General features: G+C 42.0%; 1 protein-coding gene across 2 annotated transcripts; it reads right to left on the bottom strand.

Annotated features, from left to right (window-relative positions):
- Positions 1-240: 240 nt before the first annotated feature.
- NEU3 (neuraminidase 3) lies at positions 241-26,618 on the bottom strand. Of its 2 annotated transcripts, XM_023209390.3 has the most exons (6): positions 26,428-26,618; positions 24,111-24,193; positions 19,866-20,004; positions 19,438-19,657; positions 16,155-16,366; positions 241-5,430 (listed from the first exon to the last, which is right to left on the bottom strand). In XM_023209390.3, the coding sequence occupies exons 1-6, from the start codon at positions 26,473-26,475 to the stop codon at positions 4,351-4,353; spliced, it is 1,782 nt and encodes a 593-aa protein (XP_023065158.1). In that variant the 5' UTR covers positions 26,476-26,618; the 3' UTR covers positions 241-4,350. The 2 variants fall into 2 exon arrangements, with proteins under 2 accessions (XP_023065158.1, XP_023065159.1); XM_023209391.1 differs by lacking the exons at positions 24,111-24,193; positions 26,428-26,618 and having other exon boundaries at positions 19,438-19,565; positions 19,866-19,944.
- Positions 26,619-26,888: the final 270 nt, after the last annotated feature.

Below are 26,888 nucleotides of genomic sequence, written 5' to 3'. Positions count from 1 at the left end.
CTTCTGGCTCCTCCTCTTAAAAGCTAGTGTATGATATTGTGCTCTGTAACCAGGCATTGTAATCCCTGCTCTGCTTTCCTTAATAGGTAACTATGTTCAAATAACAATGTGTAAAAGTGCAGAGGATTATCATTAGTAAAGTTTCTGAGAGTAAAAGTTCTTATGAGAAACCAAGAAATTGCCTCAAACTAGATATTAGTATAATAATCATCTTACAGTTTAAGAAAAAAGAAACAATAGTCACCAGAATTAAGTTCTTTATTCCTCTTTGTTGTTTCAAAGAATGATGGTAGTTTTTATAGTACAGAGTATTTCTGGCGCTCAGTATCACAAAGCCAAGACATAGAACACATCGAGCCTCAGCAACTCCCTTAGAAGCCTGGAAAAGTTGTAACTATAGAAAATTCAACTGGGGACAAAGGGAAAATACCAGTGAAATGAGAACCCCAAATCAAGGCTTGGCTTGATTAGGCTGCCCACTCTTCTCGAATAGGCCATAAATTTTCCCCACTGCACCTTTTGGGCTGTGATCCTTGGGAAAGGCAGGGACAACCAAGCTTAAGACAGAGAAAGGCCCATCCCAGGAAGTGTATAACTGACCTGGAAGCAGGCCAGAACAGAGAATATACATTGAGGGTGAGTGTTCAGCAGGTTTTGAATGCTACACAATCTACAAAGGGATGCAACATCCTTCTCCCTACAGCAGAAGTCCCCCTGGCCTTCTCAATTAGCTCCAGAGGCCAAGGATCGTTGACTCATTCATTCATTCAGTGTATCTTTACTGCTGGCTACTCTGTTTCAGGCCCTATGCTGGGTACAGAGGACAAAGAGAGGAATCAGACATAGTCCTTACCTTCAGGGAATTCAGAATACGATAGAAAAAAAGCTTATACTTTTAGATAAGCCACTGTGATTCAATGTAAAAAGGACACAGTGAGGAGTCAGTCAAGGAGTTCACAGCCTAGCAGAGGCCTAGAGGGCACAACATAGACAATAATACATGGCAGCCTATGGTAAGGACCAAAGGGAGGCCCAGACTGTGAATTCTGGCACTGCAGAGACGGATGCGTGGCCTACTGAAGAGGTGGATTATGGCCTACTCGAGAAGAGTGAGAAGCCTAATCTGGCGAAAGTGAGATATCAATTTCTACTGCCCTGGGGAGGAGGCTGTGCAGCCTCAGGTTGACCTTTGTGGGTCCTTTGGGCTACCCAACAGGCAGGGTGAAAAACCTCTTACCCATGGCTGAAGCTGCTTGATGTCCTGTGAATATCAGAGGGGAGACTGGTGACCAGGGGAAACAAGTCCAAATTAAGTACTCAGACAATGGCCTGAGGTGAATAGTAAGAACATGAACACAGCCAGTAGGCTGTGCCGGGAGGAGGCTGACCTGGGTATATACCAGCAGCAGGAGGCCCCTACCCATGCTTCCTGCACTCTCAGTGTTGGGCCATGTGTGCTGGAAGGATCCATTCTAAGTCTAAGGAACAGGAAGGGGGCTCCTGAGGGCAAAGGACCAAGGCCTATGTAGTCCTCTCTACATGCCTGTAGACGGGCCACCCGTCTCTTTTCCTCTTTTCTTCACAGCTGCTACCACCTGCCCTGTCTTTTCCACCCTGTCAATCTGAGTGGCTGAAATGGGTTCACTTAGGGTACCAGTATCATGGAATAGCGCCCAGGTTGGGTAATGGGCACAGAGTTGGAGTGTCTATAGCTATCTTTGTTGGTCATCTGGAACTTGGACAAGTTAAGCCAGCTTAAAGTTCCAGTGTTGGGTTAGGACCTTCTCCACAAGCTAAGTGCCAGCCTGTGCAGGTCTCTCTTCCTTTCCACAGGTTTCAGGGAACAGCTCCAGCCTGTTGTCATTTCTTCTTCACAGCAGCGACCACCTACATCATCTCTCCAGCCTAGGCCTCATGTCTGTGACACTTTTTCTTCCTAAGGTACCAGGACTCTTCTGATCTGTTCTTTTTCTTCACAGCTGCCATCACCCACTCTGTTCCTCTCTCAAGTCCTTATTCTGGATTTCCCCTGTTCCCAATCCCCTTTTCTTACTATTCCTGAGATAAGCACATAGGCCTGCCCCAATTAAAGAGTTTCGATGCTAGTCATTAAAGAGAAAAAACATGAGGTAGGGGGAAGAAGTAAGAGGAGGGCAATTTAGAGATGGACCTCTTACGAGTACTGGTATTAGACATCTCTGGGTCACAATGGCACAGGACCAAGGTCCCTGCCTTGACTCCCTTCTTGAGTAGTACTAAAGAAGTTGATATTCTCATTCTTTTCATCCTTTAGCCCTGGTTGTAGGACTCGGCCTTCCTCCCTATTCCTATCCACTTGCAGTATAGTGTTTAGGAAAGCTTTGCTTAACAAGGAGTTTCTACCACTTAGGAGGGGGCTGCCCTTTTAATCCTCTCCCCTTCCCCAATTCCTCCCTGCACCAATCCTGCCCATCCCTAGACCACCATTACCCTCCACCTGTCAACTTGACAGAGGTTTTCCCTGACACTGGGCCTCATATAAGGAAGTAAAGTGCGCATTACTTCACCCAACAGCTGGAAGGTCCTACATGTCAGGCTAAATGTAAACATCTTTACATTATAATAGGCAATAGGGAACCACAAATGATTTAGAGCCAAGGAATGGCAGTAGAAAGTACCTTGTATTAGGCACTTAAGAAATATTTAGATAAATGTATACATGAGTGAATAAATAATTGTGTATTGGGAAGATTACCTTGGCAAAGGTAGGAGAGGCTAAGGGGATTTTTAAAAGCCACTCTAAGTCATGGCTTAAGCAATCTGCTAAAGTAGGTAAAGTTAATCTCGACTTTCATCCCGTAGGACTCTCTCTACAAAGCTAGTGCAACAGTAGCCCCTAGCTCCTAGGCTATATTTCATGACTAAGACTTGTTCTCTGTGGTCATTATACAACACCAAATATATTTAGTTGATACCAGTTTAAGCATTAGCCTCCTAAAATAGGTACAAAAAAATAAACCTCTCATGATAGAATTTCTGTTGCAAGAACAGGCTATGGGGGAAACAATCTAAGATAGGAACAACCAACATGGTATCATCTAAGAGACTCAGCATGGACTAAGTTCAGCATGAAAATCATTAGACAAAAAGGCATCCCTATTTCACAAGTAGTGATTTCCATGGGCCTATACAAATAGGCCTGATTCTGAGATTTGGGGATCCAGAGATCTTCCTAATGGTGAAGATCTTCTCACAGGTAAAGGAGTAGCTGGGCCAGGACAATATCCTGAGAAAAAACAAAACAAAACAAAAACAAACCCAGAAGCCTGGACAAGCCTTGGACAGATGACTCCAGGCACACTGAAGATGCAACTAAGAAAATTACATCAGGAGCTACCATCACCCCAACATATAGCCCAACATCTACAAACTCTCCCACCAGCTATATTTATTTTCTTGAATTTTCTCCCTCTTCTAGCCCCATAAACTGGTGAACTCCTTGAGGGCAGAGACTGTGGGAAAATCTGTCCAGTGTTTTAAAGTCCTAATCTATGTCCTTTTCCCATCGGGAACATCCTAATAAGTGAACTTAAGCCCATCCTTCATCAGGGTAATGCCACCAGAAGATACACTGCCACCAGAATAATACACACTATTATCCAGTACTACTGGCATTGAGATTCTCATTGTCCTCCCTAGAAAATGATGTTTCTGGATGAGGAAGAGAAGGTAAGCAGAACTACAAAGCTATAGAAGGTAGGAGACTTCATGATTCTTCTGTTTTGCTTAATTCCTCTAGGATAGAGTGTCTACAGAGCTCTGACCATTATTAGAAGGGTGTGGATATTTTTGTTATTAAAAATGGAACAAATCATATAGCTCTAGTCTTCCTTCCTGCCACGACACCTGCCTGTAACCTCACACTTGGATGAGGGGTAAGTCATGTGAAAAGATAAGTCCTCTGATTTCCGTTTTGACATCAGAGTCTTCTATACAGCCAGGACTTACTGACCATGAAGGATGCAGGCACTATGCTTCTCCTAGGGATGAGAAGATGAGAAATCTTAGAACCAATACTCTCATTTTACAGATGGAAACCTGAGGTCCAGAGAGTTCAGGTGACACATGCAAGGTCCAAAAGCAAGCCAGTGGCAGAGCCAGAACCACATCCTGGTCTTCCAACTCCTAGTTCAGTGCTCTTTCCACTGCAGTAGCTAAGGCAACATTTTCATTTTGCTCTTTGGAGGGGGAGAAGTGAAAAAAGGTAGGGAACAGAATATTAAGTTTTTTGATTCTCTGTAGACTTCAGTAGCTTCTGTTAACCTGGCTGTAACTGCCATTTGCATCTATGGAAATTGGGTCCTAAGCCAATTAATTGCTTTTGAATTGGCTTGGGTTCCTACCAGGGCTGGTGCAGTCCCCCTGCAGGTGGCTCAGGATCTCCCGGTCTGTAAACAGGCGGAAGGCAATCTGCTCACACTCTCGCTTGGTCCCACATTCAAACAAACACCCAAACAAGCCCTCCTCCTCCAGAGCAGCCAGATCAGAGTAGCCACAGGGCCCACAGTGCAAGATCCAGGGGCGGGACCAGCAGGCAGCCTCCAAGGGGGTCTGGTTGAGATAGATACCTAGGTCAACCCTCCGTTTCCTACTGGTTGGGTGTGAGTACAAGAGCCATGATTCTGACGGTGTTGTAGCTTCCTCCTCCAGCCTCCGTGAACTGCCTGGAGAGCTCTGCTGAATGGTGGGTACATCTTTGCTATTAGAGTTCTGGCACCTATGCGGGATCTCCAGGGGCCGGAAACTTACCACACTCCCTTGGCAACCATGTGGGGGCTCACAGAGCTGTCGACTCAGGGCCAGCCTCTGAAAGCCTTCACCATGGTCAGTGCTGAGAGCCTCTGCCCGGCACCTGTTTGGTGTCCGGGCACTGCAATATAGCACAGGGTGGCCAGCCCTCCCAGTCACCTCTGCCACTTCACATTCTACTGTAACCATAGGCCTAATGAGTCTCCCATGGTGCCATGTGACCCCTAGGTCATCACTATAGATCATCAGAGAATGAGGCCTGGTTTTACATGGTAGCTGGAAGCAAAAGAACCAGGAAGGGATGTAGTAGGTATACGCAGGGATGATGAGTCTCCCTGACTGCAGCTGGATGCCATGACCTGGGCCCACAGCAAATGTGGCCCAGTGCTTCAGCTCTGAGCCAATGACCTCCTCAGTCAAGTCCCTCACCTCACTCCATGAACATCCAGCATCCTGACTGCAGATGAAGCAAAGGCGGGCAGCATTCCTGCCTGACACAATCTGTTGACGCTCTGTGACATGGCCCTGCACACAGATGAAGAACAGGAACACACAACCACTCTTCCGTTCCCATACAGGACAGGGGTTCATGGTCCGATGCCCAGGTAGTGTGGCTTCCATCAGTGGCTTCAGGGGCCCCCACTAGACAAGGAGAAGGGAGAAAGTAGGAGTGAGATACTAATAGGAAAACGTGAAGCTCATTAAAAGTATCAGTATATTTCATAAATAAGAAATGATATTGAAATCTATAAAATCATGAAGGCCTAATTACTCACTAAATTCTCAAATATTACAGGATAACTTACAAAGCTGGAAAGAGACAATGCTAAATGTTGTACAAGCTGTCTCCTCTGTCTGGAATGCTCTTCCTCATTTCATCTAGATTTCCAAACCATCCTCCATATCCAACTCAAAAGTCACCTCCTTTATAAAGCCTTCCATGAAACTCACTCTCCTCCCCTAATAAATTTATTGTATAACATTGTAACTTTTTGTGACTGTCTTCCTTTTCTAGACTATGAGCCTTCTGAGGGCTTATACTATTAGTTACTAATATTGATTCTCCAGCACCTGGTACATAATAGGAGCTAAATATTTTTACAAAGAAAGAAAGAAAAAAAAAAAAAAAAGAAAAGGAAAGAAAAGGAAAGGAAAGAAAGAAAAGGAAGAGAAGAAAAGCAAGGCAGACAAATAGGGAAATTTTAGGCAAATAAAGGGAAATTTAAGACAAATTTTTTTCCTTCCGGTACTACACTGGGAAGGCAATTCATAACTTTTGTTGAAAGCTCAAGCATAGATTCAGAGACACCTAGTTCAAACCATGCTTTCATCACTTATTTTGTGATTATGGGCAAGTTGCTTAATCTCACTTTACCTCAATTTCTTCATCAGTTAAATGGAAAGTTTAATAACATCCTCACAAAGGAGTTATTATAAGGATACAATGAGATAATGCCTAATCAGACATATTGCAAATAAAGAAAGAAAGATCTAATCTCCATAACATATTTTCAAAACAATAGTAGAAATTGGTAAGACAATTTCCAGGAACCCAACAGAAATGGGCAAAGAGCAAGATCAGACAACTTACAGAAAGAGAAAAAAAAAGTTCAGCTTCACTCATAAGAGAGAAATGCAAATTAAGACTAAACTGACAATGGCCAGGCACAGTGGCTTATGCTATAATCCCAGCACGTTAGGATAGCTTGAGCCCAGGAGTTTGAGACCAGTCTGGGCAACATGGCAAAATCCCATCTCTAAAAATAAAAATAAAACAAAATAACTAAATTGATATAACATTTTACATCTGTTAAATTAGCAAAATCATAAAGTTTGACAATACTGTGTTGGCAAATGTCAAGAAACTGGCACTTTCATATATAGATTGAAGTGCAAATAGTTCAACCTGCATGTAGGACATATATCAAAATTACAAATAACATTTATCCTTTCCCATCATGCCCAATTCTGGGAAATCATCCTAAGATATATCTGCTCATCAAATTAAGTATGTATAAGATTATTCAAATGCAGCATTACTTGAAGTAGCAGAATACTACAAACAACTCAAATGTTCATCAATAGAGGATGGGTGAAATGAACATGCAATACATGGGGTAAAACCTTTTTTCCATGTATAGTGATATGGAAAGATTTCCATAATTTTTTTTTTTTTTTGAGATGGAGTCTCTCTTTCTGTCAACCAGGCTGCAGTGCAGTGGTGCAATCTCAGCTCACTGCAATCTCTGCCTTCCAGGTTCAAGCGGTTCTTATGCCTCAACCTTCTGAGTATCTGGGATTACAGGCTTGCACCATCACGTCCAGCTAATTTTTCTATTTTTAGTAGAGACGAGGTTTTGACACATTGGCCAGGCTGGTCTGAAACTCCTGACCTCAGGTGATCCACCTGCCTCGGCCTCCCAAAATGCTGGGATTACAGGTGTGAGCCACCGTGCCTGGCCTGATTTTCATAATATATTCTTAAACAAAGAAAGCAAAATACACAATAGTGTATGTAGGATGCTTTTTGCATCAGAAACGTGGAGGAAAGGGACTTCTGGTTACAGCAAACTAAATAATTGAACCAATCCTTCCACTGAGAACTTGAAAAAATAGATAAAACATTTAAACAAAAACAAAATATCTGAAAGCACCAGAGAGCAGAGAGCAAACATGAGAATGAAGAATTACACGCTAAGTTCATTCAGAAAGGTTGGCTGGTCCCTTTTCCCCTTAGGGCATCCTACTAATTCTCAAAGAAGTAACTGAAAGGCTGAGAAGCTGAGCAAGTCATTTGACAACTTTATGGAGTAGGAGGACAAAACTTGAAGGCCTGGTAAACTGTCATGTAATTTGAGATGGAACCTTAAAGGGCCAAATCCAAGGAATAAGGATGGAACTGAGGCAGAACAGCCCTTAAAACCATCACTTGAGAAAACTGGCTGACATTATCTACTGAGGTAGAACGTACACATACCACATGAACCAGTGATTCCACTCCTAGCTACATACCCAACAAAATGTATGCCTGCAGTACCAAAAACATGTATAAGAATATTCATAGCAGTATAGTCTATACTTATAATAACTAACCCAAGTATCCAACAACAGTAAAATGGATCACTTAATTGTGGTATGTTCATCCGATAGAATACTATGTAACAATGAAAAACAAATTAGGGTTACACACAACAATTTGGATAAATCTCAAGAATACTGAAAAAAAAAGCCAGACCAAAAGACTACATAGATTAAAAAAAGCAAAACTAAACTCTAGGGCTATAAATCAACTTAATATAATTAACTTCTCTTTTGGGAAGAAGGGCGGGGCCATAAGAGAAACTTCTCAGATGCTGACAACATTCTATTTCTTGGACTATTAGTTCTATATATGATGAGTCCACAAGTGTTGGCTTTGTCATAACTCACTGAGCTGACACTTATGTTTTGTGCATTTCACATTTATGTTTTATGTTTTCTGCATATGTTATCACTTCACAGTTTTAAAAGTTTTTAAAAGGGCAATTAAGAGTACATACTTGTTTTGCTTTGCTTCTGTATGAAGCAGCACTGAAAAGATAACAAGAAACAATAGTGATTGCCTATAAGAGATAGGGGAATGGAAACGAGAAATATATCTTTTTATACTATTTTTATTTTTCAGCCATATGAAATGTATTAACTACCTAAAACAAAAAATAAATTTAAAAAATTAATTTCTCTATAAATGGACAAAACAGATTAAGCAGGCTCAGATCATAGACTCTCAGAGCCATTTGCCTGAGGCCAGGAGTTTGAGATCAACTTGGGCAACATAGTGGGTCCTTATCTCTACAAAGCATTTTTTTTTTTTTTTTTTTTTTTTTTTTACATTATCTGGGCCTGGTGGTAAGTACCTGGTCCTATCTACTTGGGAGGCTGAGGCAGGAGAATCAATTAAGCCCAGGAGTTTGAGGCAGCAGTGAGCTATGATCAATCACTGCACTCCCCCCTAGGTAACAGAGCAAGACCCTGTTTCAAAAACAAAAAAGAAAACTAAGCCATAATGGACCATAAGGGTTATCTAGTGCTAACTCCCATTCCATAGAAGAGACCCCTCGCAGACTTCTGGATAAAAAACCATTCCGTCCTTGAACTACGCCAGTTCAAAAGGGAATTCAAGATCTCTGGGACAGCCCATTCTATACCAGAGTACCCTAAGCACACTAAACATGCCAGAGATAAGTGATCAAGTCAGCTTACTTATTAAGCAGTCTAGTTTTTGGGAAGTCAGAAGTTTAGTCATCCTTAGTGGTTGAGAGGAGAAAATAATTTGAGCCAGATATATCTAACATATAGTTGACATGAAGGTGGAAGAAAGAGTAAACAAAGCATGAAAGCCTTGGAATCTAAGATGATCTCAACTAGCTGGAGCAATGGGACATATAAAACAAGCTGAGGCTTGACAGAGGTAAAACAGGTTGTGGTTTAAAAATGTGCATGGGGAAAACTGATTAAAGAACAAATGTAGGCCAGGTGCTGTGGCTTATGCCTGTAATCCCAATACTTTGGGAGGCCAAGGTGGGTGGATCACTTGAGGTCAAGAGTTCGAGACCAGGCTGGTCAACATGGTGAAACCCTGTCTCTACTAAAAATACACACAAGAAAATGAGCCAGGCATGGTGGCACACGCTTGTAGTCCCAGCTACTTGGGAGGCCGTGGCAGGAGAATCTCTTTAATCCAGGAGGCAGAGGTTGCAGTGAGCCAAGATCACACCACTGCACTCCAGCCTGGGTGATAGAGTAAGACTCCATCTCAAAAAAAAGAAAACATAAAACAAGAACAAATGTAATGGTCAACAAGCATATGAAAACATGTTCAGCAACACTAATTAACGGGGAAATGCAACTAAAAACCACAATGAGGTATCCCCCTCACACCTATTTGGACAGCTACCACACACATACACCAGAAAATAACAAATGTTGGTGAGGATGTGGAAAACTAGAACCATTGTGTACTGTTGGTAGGAATATAAAATGGTGTAGCCACTATGGAAAATGGCATGACAGTTTCTCATTACATACAAAATTATCAAATGATCCAGCAATTCCACTTCTGTATTTACGTCCAAAAGATTTAAAAGCAAGGTCTCAAAGAGATATTTTCACACCCTTATTCATAGCAATGTTATTCACAATACCCAACAGGGAAAAGCAACCAAAGTATCCCTCGGGAGATGAAGGGAACCCGGGCAACATATAGAAACCCCGATTTCTACAAAAATAAGATAAATTAGCTGGGTATGGTGGCATACACTTGAAGTCCCAGCTACTCAGGAGGCTGAGGATTGCTTGAGCCCAGGAGTTCGAGGTTGCAGAACCATGATCACGCCACTGCACTCCAGCCTGGGCAACAAAGTGAGACCCTGCCTCAAAAAAAAAAAAAAAAAAAAAAAAAAATGAATAAACAAAATGTGGTATACAATGATATATTATTCAGCCTTAAATAGGAAGGAAATTCTGATACATGCTACAACATGGATGAAACTTGAGGACATTACATAAGTGAAATAAGCCATCACAAAAAGACAAACACTATACAATTCCACTTATATGAGATATCCAGAGTAGTCAAAATTATAGAAACAGAAAGTAGATTAGTGGTTGCCAGGGACTGAGGAGGGAGAAATGGGGAGCTGTTTAATGGGTGTAGACTTTCAGTTTTGAAAAATCAAAAGTTCTGAAGATTGGTTGCACAATTTGAATATACCTGGCACTAATGAACTATACATTTAAAAATGGTTAGGATGGTAAAATTTATGTTAGATATATTTTACTACAATTAATTTTTTTTTTTAAAAAGAGAACAACAAATGTGAAAAAGACTTGGAGGTTTTGGCTGACCATCTACTCTACATAGTCTACACAGTCTACACAATCTACATAGTCAATTGTGCTATGTAGCTACCAAGAAAGTGCTATTTTACCTTCAATTGCATTAAAGGGAATACAAGATAGGATAGCTCACCTCATTGCTGAGCTGGTTGGTCTACCCTTGGAGTCCCAAGTTCAGTTCCGAGTATCCTACTTTAAAAAAGGACACTGCCATCTCAGACCGGATCCCAAGGATAGTAATCATACTTTTCAAGGGACCAGAAACCAAATCAGGACTGTGCCCTAAGAAGTTACAGAAAGAACTGAAGTTGTTTAGCCCAGAAAACAGAATACTCAGAGGGCATGAATGCAGCTTTCAGGTACTTCAGAGAGTAGTTCTCTGAAAAAGAGATTGTATCTACATTTTGTATAGATTGACCGCCCCAGAAGGCAGAACAAACCAATGGGTAGTTATAGAGAAGTAGAGATCATCTCATTCACACACAAAAAACAGCTGCCACAGCAATCAGGTGCTCATTTGAAGAGTTGTGCAAGGAGACCCTTAATGGAAAATGACAAATGTTTAGTTCTTACTATGTGGTATCTATTATTAACTATATGTTGCAGATGATGAAACAGAGAAGAGTCAAGTCTTCAAGGTCACAAAGCCAATAAATGATAGGTCTTGACTGACTCCAAAGCCACACTCTTAACCACTAGGATTTTAGTAACTACCAATAGAATACAGATTTCTATGCTGGGAAAGAAGTTGGGCTCATGATTCTTCTAACTTCAAGATTCTACAATTAAATAAATCAAAGAATGAAATAAAGAGAGAATGAATTAAAGGGGACATGTTTGTGAATGTGTATGACTACTGAGTAATGGAGTTATGCAACAGTTGTGGTCTGATAAAAAATGCTTGCTTGGCTCAGTGGCACCTGCCTGTAGTTGTGGCTACTCAGGAGGCTTAGGCAAGAAGATTGCTTGAGGCCAGGAGTTTGAGGCTGTAGTATGCAATGATCACGCCTATGAATAGCCACTGCACTCCTGCCTGGGCAACACAGCGAGGGCTTATCTCTAGACAGACAGACAGACAAACAGATAGTTAAAACTTAAAAGGCTGGGCACAGTGGTGTGTACCTGTAGTCCTAGCTACTCAGGAGGCTGAGACAGGAAAATTGTTTGAGCCAGGAGTTCAAGACCAGCCTAGGCAACATAGAAGTTGTATCTAAAAAAATAGTATTTTTAAAAAGTGCTTAACAGCCTACTGTCTTGATCAAAAACAGTGCAACATGACCGATGACCACAGGTAATGCTTGTCCTAGAAGAAAGGAAAGAGCTAGAATCCCAAGTTCTACTGGGCTGTAGGGCTGGGCCTCTGTGGAGGCTAGTTATACATGCAGAAGTCTGGTCCTGGGAGGCCATGAGAAAGACTCATGACAAGATAAGGTGAAAGAGTAGGAACCGAAAATCCCACAAAATAAAAAACTTCACCAAGAGAAATGTGAGCCAATGTCATCAAAAGCAAAGATAGGGATTGATGGCAAGGCCCATGTTCAAGCAGAATAGCATTTGCACTGTGTACTTTAACAGCAGAAGGTTATCTGCTATGGATATGAAGATTTAATGGTCAGATTTGAGGCATCTGTAGGTAAAAAAGCAGGGTAGGTTAGGAGTATTAAAGTGCCTACTATATAGATATAGAGAGATGACACGGTTATATATTTTTTTACAAAAGACTCTCAAAACCATTGTCTCATTTGTCTCACTTAAGCTAGCCCTGGGAGAGAGGAAAGCAACAATAAGAAATACAGGTATATGTGATCTATTGCACTTTGCTCTACTGCATTTCTCAGATATTGTCTTTATAAACCGAAGGTTTGTGGCAACCCTGAAGTGAGCATGTGCTCACTTTATGTCTTTGTCATGTTTCAGTTAATTCTCACAATATCTCAAACATTGTCATTATTATTATATCTGTTATGGTGATCTTTCATCAGTGATCTTTAATGTTATTACTGTAATTGTTTTGGAGTATGACAACTGTGCCCATATTACATGGTGAACTTGATAAATGCTATATGTGTTCTGACTGCTCCACCAACCGTTCTCTCATCTCTCTCCCTCTCCTTCAGCCTATTCCCTGAAACACAACAATATTGAAATTAGGCCAATTAGTAACCCTATAATGGCCTCTAAGTGTTCAAGTAAAAGGAAGAGTCCCCCATCGTTCACTTTAAATCAAAGCTGGAAATGATTAAACTTAGGAGGAAGGCATGTTGAAAGCCAAGACAGGCTGAAAGTTAGGCCTCTTGTGCCAAACAGCCAAGTTGTAAATGCAAAGAAAAAATTCTTTTTTTTTTTTTTTTTTGAAACAGAGTCTCCCTCTGTTGCCCAGGCTGGATTGCAGTAGCTCGATCTCTGCTCACCGCAACCTCCGCCTACTGGGTTCAAGCTGTTCTCCTGCCTCAGCCTCCTGACTAGCTGGGATTATAGGCATGCACCACCATGCCTGGTTAATTTTTTTTTTTTTTTTTTTTTTGTATTTTTAGTAAAGATGGGGTTTCAGCATGTTGGTCGGGCTGGTCTCAAACTCCTGACCTTGTGATCTGCCTACCTTGGCCTCCCAAAGTGCTGGGATTACAGGCGTGAGACACCGCACCAGGCTGAAAAGTTCTTGAAGGAAATTTAAAGTGCTACTCCAGTGAATACAGGAATGATAAAAAAAGCAAAACAGCCGTATTGCTGATAGGGAGAAAGTTTTAGAGGTCTGGATAAAAGATCAGACCAGCCACAGCACTCCCTTAAGACAAAGCCTAATCCAGGGCAAAGCCCTAACTCTCTTCAATTCTGCGAAGGCTGAGAGAGGTATGGAAGCTGCACAAGAAAAGCTGGAAAGTAGCAGAGGATGGTTCATGAGGTTTAAGGCAAGAAGCTGTCTCCATAACATAAAAGGGCAAGGTGAAGCAGCAAGTGCTGATGGGAGAAGCTACAGAAAGTTATCCAGAAGATCTAGCTAAGGTAACTGACAAAGGTGGCTACACCAAACAACAGATTTCCCTGTAGACAAAACAGCCTTCTACTGAAAGATGCCATCTAGGACTTTCATGGCTAGAGAGAAGTCAATGTCTGGCTTCAAATCTTCAAAAGACAGGCTGGTGACTTTAAGCTGAGGTCAATGCTCATTTATCACTCAGAAAATCCTAGGGCTCTTAAGAGTTATCCTAAATCTACTCCGCCAATGCTCTACAATAAAAAAAGCCTGGATGAAGCACTTCTGTTTACAGGCCCCTGTTGAGACCTACTCCTCAGGAAAAAAGATTCCTTTCAAACTATTACTGGTCACTGACAATGTACCTTGTCATCCAAGAGCTCTGATGGAGATGTATGAGGAGATTAATGTTGTTTTCACAGCCACTAATATAACATCCATTCTGTAGCCCACAGATCAAGGAGTCATTTCAACTTCCAAGTTTCATTATTTAAGAAATACATTTCACAAGACTATAGTTGCCATAGATAGCGATTGTTCTGATGAATCTGGTCAAAGTAAACTGAAAACCTTCTGGAAAAATTTCACTAGTCTAGATGCCATTCAGAACATTCATGATTCATGGGAGGTCATAATATCAACATTAAGAGACATTGAGAAGTTGATTCCCACAACTCATGGATGACTTTGAGGGGTTCAAGACTTCAGTAGAGGAAGTAACTGCAGATATGGTGGATAGCAAGAGAATTAGAAGTGGAGCCTGAAGATGTGACTAAATTGCTGCAATCTCATGATAAAACTTGAACAAATGACTTGCTTCTTACAGATGAGCAAAGAAAGTAGTTTATGGGATCTACTTCTGGTGAAGATGCTGTAAACACTGTCAAAATGACAACAAAAGATTTAAAATATTACATCAACTTAGTTGATAAAGCAGCAGCAGGGTTTAAGAGGATTCATTTATGAGTTCTACTATGGGAAAAATGCTATCAAATTCTGTAGCATTGCATGCTACAGAAAAATCTTTTGTGAAAGGAAGAGTCAGCTGTTTCAGCAAACTTCACTGTTGTCTTATTTCTTGTTGGGGGTAGACAGGGTACTGCTCTGTCCCCCAGTGGCACAATCGCAGCTTACTGGAGCCCTGAACTTCTGGGCTCAAGCAATCCTCCCCCTCAGCCTCCCAAGTAGCTGTGGACTACAGGTGTGTGCCACTACACCCACCTAATGTTTTTTATTTTTATTAGAGACAAGGTCTTGCTATGTTGCCCAGGCCAGTCTTGAACTCCTGAGCTCAAGCAATCCTCCCACTTTGGCCTCCCAAAGTTCTGGGATTATAGGTATGAGCCACTGTGCCCAGCCCATTGTCTTATTTTAAGAAATTATCTATGTAAGTAAGAAATGCTTCAATAATAATAATAATAATAATAATAATAACAATAGTAATAATACACTAAGTCTTCAGCAACCATTACCCTGATAAGTCAGCAGCCACCAACATCAGGGCAAGACCTACTCCAGCAAAAAGACTGACTAGCCAAAGGTTCAAATAATCATTAGCACTTTTCAGCAATATTTTAAGGTGTGTACTTTTTTTTTAGACATAATGCTACTACACACTTAATAGATTACAGTATAGTATAAACATAACTTTTATATGCACCGGGAAACCAAAAAAATTATGTGCCTTGTTTTATTGTGACAGTCACTTTATTGTGGTGGTCTGGAACCAAATCCACAATATCTCTGACGTATGCCTATTTGGGGTCTGAAATAACCCCGTAGCTTCCAGGCCAAAGAATAGCAACCTTTCTTTCCTCACTAAAAATACAGTCAAAATGTTCTACTGAAGAGGAAGGGCTCCAACTCCAGTTCTCCCACTTATTAGATGTGTGATCAAAGCAAATGAGGTTAATTCTCAGAACTGGTTACCTCCTGCAAAGTGGAGACAATAAATTGTACCTCACATACAGCATTTAGTAGTAGAAGTGTGGTTATTACTGGTATCCCCCCGTCATCTGCTAAATGTGGTCCTGAGCAAGTTACTTACCTCTTGGAGCACCAGGATCCACCATCAGCAAAATTGGACTACCAATGCTTACTTCCCTGGGTGATTTATGAGGATTAAATGGAATATAAATGAAAGGCACATCGTACGTTAGCTGAATCTAAATAACTGTGGAGGTTTCTGGAGTCAGCAACTGAGTTTGAAGCCAGCTTCTACTGCTTTATTATAGCTGTATAACCTTGAGCAAATGGCAACCTCTCTGAGTCTCAGTTTCCTTGTCTGTAAAATATGACTGAAAACAGTACCTACGAAACAGAGTGGTTGTGAGGACCCAATGTGCCCCTGGAACACAATAAGCACTCAGTGAGAGCCATTGTTTTTGCCGTTTTTTCTGCCTCTGCTCCCCACATGGCTTTCCTGTACTGATGAGAAGAGGCACAGATCCTGAAGAGCTCTGAGCTTTGTGAAGAGAAACTGAGGCCCAGACTCAGATCTGGGATGAAGAGTCACCTGTACCAAGTGCCCAATCCTCAACCCTCGCCTCAGCACCAGGTGGAGAGCATCCTCATCCCTGCTCGTGGAACGCTTCTCTGCAAAGGCCAGGAAGGTGTGGGTGGGGGGTATGTAGAGCAGGGCTGGGATCCGGTAGGTAATCCCTCTGTCATCTTCCTGCCGGAACAGAGGGCTGTTGAAGGAGCATGTTGTCACTTCTTCCATGACCTCTGCAAGGATAGAAGGCAGCTCAATGTGTGTCCATACCCAAATGCTGGCCTGCATATAAATTCTGCTTCATCATTTCACTTCTGGAGAGCAAAGGGGAGGCACAGATACATATTCAAATGTTTATTTATACAAGAGTAACATATGCTCTCAATAGTATAAAGCAAGCAGTATACATTCTTATTTAACAAATGAGAATTTCATTAACTCCAGACCCTGTGGGAATTCTGTGTGGCCTGTGTCAAGTATGTATCTTGGAGCAGAGCGGTTTTGCATCTGTTTTTGCCAAGCATCCAGGGGTATTACCAGCCTGAGGTGGTTTTTAATGTCAATTCTTGACTTGGAGTTTCTAAGCCATTTGGGTATCTGTACGAGTGAATGGCTGTGGTTAAGAATTTTCTGGGAAAACTTTTTTTTCTGTACAAAAGCCTAGGATAAAAGGCAATCTTCTTTGTCTTCTCTCTGTGTCAGTAGGGAGAATTTTTTTTTTTCCTAGTAGATTTGGTATGATATATGTCCCCTCCAAAACTTATGTTGAAACTTAATCCCCGATATGGCAGTGTTGAGAGATGGGGCCTTTAAGAGGTGACTGGATTATAAGGGCTCTGTCCTCATGAATGAATGAATGGATGAATGGGTTATCAAGGGAGTTGCATTAGGGGCTTTATAAGAGGAAAACCAGAGATCTGAGCTAGCATAGTCAGCTCCCTTGCCATGTGATGCCCTGTGCTGCCTCCAGACTCTGCAGAGTCCCCACTAGCAAGAAAGCCCTCACCAGATGTGGCCTCTGGACCTTGGATTTCTCAGACTCCATAACTGTAAGAAATTTTTTTAAGTTATCCAGTTTCAGGTATTCTGTTATAAGCAACAGAAAATGAATTAAGATACTAGTCTACCCTATCAGAAGGTATACACCCTACAGAGGGTGCAGATTTTCAAGGGACCTAGTTTCATGTGAGGATTTCACATGCCATCCTCTGTCAAAAACTAGAGTCTAACCAGGCCGGGTGTGGTGGCTCACGCCTGTAATCCCAGCACTTTGGGAGGTCGAGGTGGGCAGATCACGAGGTCAGGAGATGGAGACCATCCTGGCTAACATGGTGAAACCCTGTCTCTACTGAAAATACAAAAAAATTAGCTGGGCATGGTGGCGGGTGCCTGTAGTCCCAGCTACTCAGGAGGCTAAGGCAGGAGAATGGTGTGAACCCAGAGGCGGAGCTTGCAGTGAGCCGAGATTGCATCACTGTACTCCAGCCTGGGCGACAAAGCAAGATTCCGTCTCAAAAACAAAACAAAACAACAACAAAAACCCACTAGAGTCTAACCCATGCGGACCTATAGCTTCATTTGGTATAACAACAGGCCTATTAAAGTCCAAGTTTCTAGGTGAGACATCCAGTACAGCTGAGGGCAAATTAAGGAGCTAATCACTCTGGTTTTCAGTTCACATTTGGTTTCTTAGTCCCTGGAGATTTCTCTTACTTTCTCACAAATTAAGCTATAAAGGGCTTTGTTATTTTTTTTTTTCTTTTGAGATGGAGTTTTGCTCTTGTTGCCCAGGCTTGAGAGCAATGGCGTGAGCTCGGCTCACTGCAACCTCCACCTCCTGGGTTCATGCCATTCTCCTGCCTCAGCCTGGCCAATATGGTGACACTTCATCTCTACTAAAAATACAAAAAAAAAAAAATTGGCTGGGCATGGTGGCATCCACCTGTAATCCCAGCTATTCAGGAGGCTGAGGCGGGAGAATCACTTGAAACCAGGAGGTGGAGGTTGCAGTGAGCTGAGATTGCACCACTGCACTCCAGCTTGGGCGACACAGCAAGACTCTGTCTAAAAAAAAAAAAAAAAAAAAAAAAAAAGGAAAAGGAGAGGAAATAGGGAAATCACCAAAGGAGAAGCACAACTTGTCAGATGGGCTGGATTCATGTCTCAGCTCCATTTCTTGCTGCATGACGTTTTGATGGTTACTCAACCTCTAGATCTTGGATTCCTTGCTTGTAAACTATGGATAATAATACCCACCTAAGCAGATCAATATGAAGAACCACTCAAAAGTGCTTTATAAATTTTAAAGTCCTGTTTTAATAGGTGTCTTTAATTATAAATTTTGATGTCTTCACAATTTCACTTATGCTTTATTATCACTATAACAATTACAGCCATTAATTTTTGTAATTATACTGATCGTGTTGATGACAGAAGTAACACAGATGGTGATTCTGGCATTACCACCCAAACTATTTCACACAAATCAGGTGCTGGAAACTGGGGAGAGAAAAGAATCAGATATGGTCCTGCTCTGGGGTTCATTTAGGCAGAGAATTCAAATGATTAATTGCTGCTCGATATAATCACTTTCCCATCAAGTCCTCCCCGCTTTCTTACTGGGAGAGAGTATAGCCTAGCATGGACTCTGAAGTCTGACTTATCTTTGACACTTACTAGCAAGTCACTTTACTTCTGAGCTTCAGTTTCCTCCCTTATAAAATGGAGATAATACCGCCTACTTCTCAGGCTAAATAATGTAATTCCACAGCCTCCAACTAACCCAATGAGCCTCCAGTGAATCCCAGAAGGAGGCCTCCCTATCTTATTTATTCACTCCTAACAAGTAATATTTAAGGAGCACCTATCACGTGCCAGACCTTTGAAGATCTGTAGTATAAACCACCTCATGGTATAGATGGGAAAACTCAGGCACAGGATGGGGGCAAAGCTTACTGAATGCCGCTCCACAGTAAAATCTGGACCAAGACCCAGGTCTCCTAAGTTGAAACTGAAGCTCAGGGATCTTTCTGCCGACCAGAGACCTCTGGTAAGAAGGGGTTTTCCAGTCTCAGTCCCCTTTCATCTCTGCAGTGATAATTCTGAGGTTTCAGTTAGGCTTCAGTGAGAACAAAAAAAAATAGGACTAGCCAAGAATACTCCTGCCAGGTCAGATCCTAGCGGACAGGGTGCCTCTGTCTCAATGATCCAAGGCTGGATTTCCCAAGCGCAGACTGTCTTGCTCAACCTGTCCCCACAGTTGAGTCCTCCTCGGGGAGCTCTCCTGTCTCCCAACCCCGCTCACCTGCACTGGACCCCGGCTCCTCCGTCTCTGTCGGTGCAGAGCTGGACGCCGGGGGTTCTTCCATGGGGTGCGGGGGCAAGTTCCCAGGTCTCATTCGCCGAAGCCTGGGAGAGGCACCGGCCCCAAGGCTGGGGAGACGGAGACAGAGGAGGATAGAGAGGAAGAAACAGCAGAGACGGAGGAGACGGAGACAAACCCCGAGAAGCGAAGAGCGGGTCGACTGCCGGAAAGAGGTAATGGCAACGAAAGAGGCGGACGCAGGCTGTAGTCAGTGGCGGTTGGGGCCAACCGTTGGCCTCCTCCGCGAGCCCGCCCCGTCCCGCCCCCTCGGCGCTGCCCCTCCCTCCAGCCCGCAGTCCGGTACCCACCACTGCACGGGACCAGCACCACCTCTACCCTCGCCAGCTCGGCTTAAGCCCTGGGCCTACCTCAGTTCCCAACGGCCGCTTCCTCTCTTCAGTCCCACAGCCTCGAGCTCTTACATTGGTCTGTAGCTCGGTATCACCGCCTAAAACTTCCCCGGACAGCCTGAGAGTTGAGCAAAGGTTCCGGGCCTCAGAGGGTACCCTACAAAAAGGAGGTCCAGAGCATTGGCTATCCTCCTTGCAAAATATGAAAATGAAAATGTATTCATATGTATAATTTATGTGTGTATATACACACATTTACAAACACAGATTTTTCACATAGCACTGAGTCCATTCTTCTGTTTCATAGTACCTGAATTTAAGCCCTCCTCTCCCCAACCAAAGAGGAAAGGACTGATCTAAGGTCATTTTTTATCTGGGACTAAGTATAACATAAAGGAAATAGGCTGGGCCTGGTGGCTCATGCCTGCAATCTCAGCGCTTTGGAAGGCCTACGTGGGAGGATGCCTTGAGCCCAGGAGTTGGAGGCTGTGGTGAGCTGTGATTGCACCACTGCACTCCAGGCTGGGTGACAGAGCAAGACCCTGTCTCTAAAATATAAAAATTTTGAAAAGAAGAAATTTTACAAACACCAATAAAAGGAAAGACAGACTGCTAACTTAGAGGACATAAAAATGTAAAGCTTCCGTAAATTTGAATTTGTGATATTTTTTCTCATTAAAAAAAAAAAAAATCCTGTGCTGAGACAGGGAACATACAAGATGAGTCTGGAACGTCGTGGTGCCATAAAGAAAGAACTCACAAAATGATGAGGGTTCTTTGAAAGAACATAGGAGCCAACCTCAATACAACCTGCTATATTTTTCTAAAAAAAAAAAAGGCCTAGAACCAGAGGCCAACTCAATCGTAATAAGCCCAAATAATGGGTCTTAAACTACTATTTTGTCCCCAAAGGAACTAGGATTCCATGGAAAAAATGGCTGATTTTAGGTGCAGGGAAGAAAATTTATAAGATTAGCCTAGAACATCTTGTCTTAACAGAAAGCAAGAAAGCCATAAAAGACTATTTCAGGACATGTCAAAAGAAGAGTCAATTTGAAGGTAATTCCACTGGCCAAATATGGAAAAATTAGAACATCAAAAAGAACAAGGACTGCAAAGAAAGTTCATATTGACATATGAAGAAAAAAGTCACTTTGGTCACCTCAGAGTTTGCTAAGGAAAGCAGCTTTTTATTCTGCCTTTCCTGTACAAATCATATTTCTGGGTAACTAAATAGTTGATGGGGAAAAGTTCTCCTTCATGAAATAATTAACTGACCAATGCCAAGTGAATGATAGAATTTCATCATTTTGTCCTTTAATGACAAAATGAATTTAATGAATCTAGACAGCAATTATCAATAGCTACTAAAAGCTACACCCTTATTGCTCACCTTTTCTTCCCTTCCTACTTTCCCACCTCATTATGGCACTCCCTGCATCTCTCACATATACTAATGCCCTCAGATCCTGGTCTCAGAACTTGTCTCTGGGAGAACTCAAATAAAGACCCTATACCAGGAGATAAGAACAACAAAACAGTAATGAGTTAAGGATCTAACTTAAGAATGTAGAAAAGGAAGAATAGAATAAATCCCAAAAAGGTAGAAAAGGAAATGATGAACATAAGAACAGAATAAATGAAACAAGAAGCAAAGTACAATAGAGGGGACCTACAAAAGCAAATATTAGTTATCTAATATATGTAATGAAGTGGACAAACCCTCTGGCAAGACTCATTTTTAAAAGTTATAAATGATATTAATGAAAAGGAGACTATAAGTAGGGATAAAACAGATATCAGAAATAATATTATACAAACTTCATTAAGTTTGAAAATCTAGATAAAGTTAATATGGTTTTAGAAAAAGTTACCAAACTAAGATATAGAAAATGTGAAGTCTTACAACTATTTAAAAATCTCAATCAGTATTTAAAAATCTGTTCACAAAGATAACACAACTATCCCAATTATTCCAATCTTGTATTTCCTTCATTAATAGAAGGAATGTAAATTGGTATAGTCACTTTAGAGGAAAATTTAGCAATACCTAGAAAAGTAAAAATGTATATCCTCTCCCACCAAAGAATCCCACTACCTGTATTAGATGTATCCATACAAGAATGTTCATAGCAGCAAATGTTTAATAGTGAAAAATTATAAAAGATCTAAATGTCCATTAATAGGGTAAACTGTCATGTTTAACAGTATACAGCAGTGAAATAGAATAAATTGTAGCTACAGGTATCAATCTAAATTACCTTCACAAACACAATATTGAACAAAAAAGCAAGTTGCACAATACAGAGAGAATGGTACTTGTGCAGATTTACCATAGCAGGCCTAACAGTGCTATCCTTAGAAAGGCCTGCTTGCAAGGTTGGTGTTTTTTGACTGGTGTCTGGAAACCTGGCTCTCAAGGTGTTCCCAGTCACCAGTCAAGTGAAAAGGGTAGTTGACTATGCAGACTGTTTGAATGCAGTATGATTTATGCTGGAAACCTGCTTGCTTTCTAGGGGTCTTTATTATGTGCTAGGCAGATGGTGCCCACATGACCAAATCTCAATAATCTGTGGGTACTCTCTAATGGGCTCCCTGGATAGAAACATTGCACACATGTTGCTGCATTTTTGTTGCTGGGGCAATGTGGGCTCTTTGCAATCCCTCATGGGAGGAAGAGCACAAGGAAGCCTACCAAGGGGTTCCTCCAGACTCTGCCAGTGTCCTTTTCCCTTATGATCCAGATATGTGTCCTTATTACATCGAGGAATAAGTCTTAGTCATATATGCTGAGTCCCATGGGTCCTTCTAGCAAATATCTGAACACAGGGGTGGTTTGGGAGACTCTCAATCAAAAACCACATATAAAGTTTAAAAACAGGTAAAACAATAACCATATATATCATATAAGAGCTCCCAAGGAGGTAAAAATAAAATTTAAAAATCACCATATGTCTCTACATATCTGTATATATCCATATATATAATGGACACATATGTATGAAGAAAATGCTTAGGAATAATAAATACCAAATTCCAGGTAGTAGTTACTTCTGAAGGTGCAGGAAGTAAGATGTGATTAAGGATACCCAGAGGACTTCAATTCTATTGGTAACATATGTATTTTTAATGCAGTAGGTTCACAAGTATTCATCTTATTATTCTTTAAGACTTACTTGTCTGAAACACTTCCTTTATAAAAACTGGGTCACTCAAGTCCTGGGGTTCTTTTTGTCCTGGGGTTCTTTTTTTTTTTTTTGAGACAGAGTCTCGTTCTGTCGCCCAGGCTGGAGTGCAGTGGCTCAATCTTCACTCACTGCAAGCTCTGCCTCCTGGGTTCACGCCATTCTCCTGCCTCAGCCTCCCAAGTAGCTGGGACTACAGGTGCCCGCCACCATGCCCAGCTAATTTTTTGTATTTTTTTAGTAGAGACGGGGTTTCACAGTGTTAGCCAGGATGGTCGCGATCTCCTGACCTCGTGATCTGCCCACCTCGGCCTCCCAAAGTGCTGGGATTACAGGCATGAGCCACCGTGCCCGGCCATCGTGGGGTTCTTTATCAGACTTCTTCAAGTTCACAATCACCAACTCTGTGGATCTCAAATTTTATAGACCCAAAGCTAATAAATCTTTCTAAATTATTTGAGGTAAACTCAGATGGTCTCATCTTATGCCTGAGACAGTGAAGTTAAGGAGCAATTTCTGTATTTGGAGGTAGAGAATCCTGGCTCCAATCCTCTCTTCCCACTTCCTAGCTGAGTGATCTTGGCAACTTATTAAACTTCTGTGCCTCAGATTCCTCATCTGTAAAATGGCCCAAGTCCTCATTCATGGCTCAGTTTTCACTTCCTGTATGAAGACCTCCCAGACCTCCATGACAGAACAAATACTCCTCTTCAAGCCCCCATAGCACTTTGCACCTCCTTCTATTGTGTTGAGATTGTCTAAGTGTCTCAGCAGACTGTGAGCAACTAAAGTGAGGGGATCAGGCCTGGCGCAGATGTTAGCAGAGCAGAGTTATGTAAACGTTTGAAGGAAGAGGAATGCAGAAGGGTATTAAGAAGTAACGCGATCAAGTACGACGGCACAGGAGTATCGGGGGAACTTCCTGTTACAGAAGTTAGGGAGCTTCCAAGATATGGGACAGGCAGAAGTAGGAGTGGGGCTGTCAAGAATTGTGAAGGGTCTGAGATTTTTATCTTACCTGCAAGCTAATAAGGTAGTAGCCTGTTACTACCTGTAAAAAGGATAGTTTGTTACTTACAGCAATAGCGGTAGCCAGAGTACCAGCATTTGTGCCAGTTCTGAGCTCCAGTTCCCATATGATGACGCAGAGTCAGATGATACCTGCACATGCAATGGAGTGCATTAAAGGAGAGGAACTTTGAGCGTAGGGAACTTGAATCTTCAATAATGGGCAGTGGGCATGTGCACCTTTTGCTCTGATACCTTCTAAGGTTGTTTGCTATACAAACATTCCTGGACAAAAAGTCTGGAACAAAGATAGTCAGTGTCTCTCTTTGCAAAATATGCAGAAATGCTAGAGACCCATGAAAACTGTCTCCCAACAAGATGTACCTTTCATTTCTGTGCCACCATGAGTATGCCACTCCACCTGTCACTCTGATTAAACTGACAGAAACTGGGACCAGGTCCATTAAAGTCTTATATAACATTTAATTAAAGATACTATCAACAGAACTCCATGTAACAGGATCAGACCAATCAGTATTGACTTCAGTCATATCCAAGGGCCTGTATCCAACAAAGTGGGAAAAAAAAATCAACAAACCATCAGGATCTACCTTAGAAAGTCAAGTGGCATTCTCGAGTTTCTGTATTGACCTTGTACTTGGTCTGAGACATTAATCCAGTCACAGTGGGATGTATTAGTGATTGCACTGACTCCACTTTGGCCCACAAAGAGGAAGAGCAATTCTGTCACCCATAACCATCCTGGCCAATGATTTAAGTGCCATCCAGAGCTGAAGTGGTGTCACTGATGACTGCAACTAAAGTCAAGAACAAATTCCTTATCAACATTTCCAATAGGATGACTCTCAAGATAGTGATACTGTTGGGAGAGGCAATCTGCCATGAGCCCTGAGTGTTCCTGCATGTATGTTCTTCCTTCATATGAATTTAAGGCTGTGACGATTCTTCTTGGGCTGTACCTCAGTGTTCTGTTGGCAGTAAGCTACCTTGAAATGAGCAGGTTTACCTATTGCTCACTAAGTTTTGAGGACCCCACCCCCACCACCAAGCTTGGGGTCTGCATTTGTAGGCATTCATCTAGGCCTACCTTGTGGCACTTTTGGGGGTGTAGGCCATAAGGAGAACAGCTTTGTGTCAGTCAGCAAGGCCATGTATTTACTTTCAGTTCAAGTGGCTACCTACTTGGACTCAACAAACAGCTAAAGTTTTTAGTTCAAAGTTCTATATCCTTATTGCTGCCATCATTTATTTCATCTTTGGGAAATCATTCATCAGCCTTGGCCATACTGCCTTTCAGCTGGAGCCATGGGCTTGCTGCCTCATTGTCCAAACATCCTCCTGCCTCCTGCCCAGAGACTGAGCAACAACCTAAGTACAATTTGGGCAGCATGTTTCAATCCTACCTCTTGCTACCTACCTCAAAATATTCTCAGGTAGGACTCTTTCTTCAGGTGGGACTTTTCTCAGGATTCTTTCCTCCTCCCTCACTTGGGAATATCTGATTTGCTACCAGATCCCAGGGAATTTCTTTTATCCCATAATCCAGCCCATGAAAGGCCTTTGTCCTTTCTCTTCTAGAAAACCATGTTGGTCAGGATCCAATTTTCATTACTAAAACTTTCACATCTGTGAATTTTATCCTACTTGTAAGCTAACAAGTTAGCCTGCTATGCTTTCATGGATGTTGCCAGAAGACATGAGATTCCTGGGTCAGAGACAAATAACTTTATTACTTATGGTATAGCCAGCAACATGAGCATGATGTTTGCACCAGCTGCCCATGGCCTACACCCCGCAAAGTGCCACAGGGTAGACCTAGATGGATGCCTACATATGCAGACCCCAAGCTTGTGAGGGGAGGGGTGCTCAAAACTTTCATAGTAAGCAACAGGCAAATTTGCTCATTTCAAGGTAGCTTACTGCTAACAGAACACTGAGGTACAGCCCAAGAAGAATGGTCAGTCTTACATTCATATGAGGCAAGAATATACATGCAGGAACACTCATGGCTCATGGCAGATTGTCTCTCCCAAGTTTCTCTTTCTCCAGTGGGTCACCTTTGACAGTATTAATCAACCAACTCTGGGGCACTAAGAGCCTGACAACTACTCAATACTCATCAATTGCTTCCCAGAACAGTTTGTCACAGGGAAATCCCTCTGAAAGGGCTATTGCTCCTTTATAGCAGCCAAGAAAAACCTGAGACCTTTCCTGTTGTGTCGGCATGGGTCTAAGCTTGGAATGATAGACTGTAGGAGGGGGTTGGCTCTAAGACAGCCCAACAGTTTCCATTCTTCCTTAACAAGTATTATGTACCCTGAATCCCTCTATGCCCAAGTGAATAAACCAAAGTTCTAACAATTCACCTGGTTTCTGTCCACAGGAGTAAGGAATTTCCCTTCTTTGAAGCTCATGTAAGTACGTGTCTCTGTGACTGTTATCTGAAAGGAGAAAGAACCCGCTGCCTATACAGGAAGAATGTTAGTAGCAGCAGTTAAAATGGGGCAGACCTGAGGCTGAATGCCAGATTAGTGATGAAGTACTTCTTTCTAGAAGACAGTAAGCAACAACCAGGACATAGTTTCAGCAACCGTCTTTGAATCTGTTCCAGGAACTCTGGAACCACCTCCCCAGTTCCTTGTTAACAGACAATGATGTGTGTATGTATTTAAAACATTATTCTCAGACGGGGACCATAGGGTGGGTTGTTAGGAATACTCTAATTTAGTAACAAAAAAGGCTGTCAGTGGGGACAGGATATATTCTAAAAGTCTAAATTAACGTGCTATTAACAGTTTTCTCTGATGACTTCCACCATGGAGAAAAG

This window comes from Piliocolobus tephrosceles, chromosome 13, assembly GCF_002776525.5.
Source record: "Piliocolobus tephrosceles isolate RC106 chromosome 13, ASM277652v3, whole genome shotgun sequence".
Classification (NCBI taxonomy): Eukaryota; Metazoa; Chordata; class Mammalia; order Primates; family Cercopithecidae; genus Piliocolobus; species Piliocolobus tephrosceles.
The sequence above is the reverse complement of the archived record's forward strand: the minus strand, read 5'-3'. Positions and strand labels throughout refer to the sequence as shown.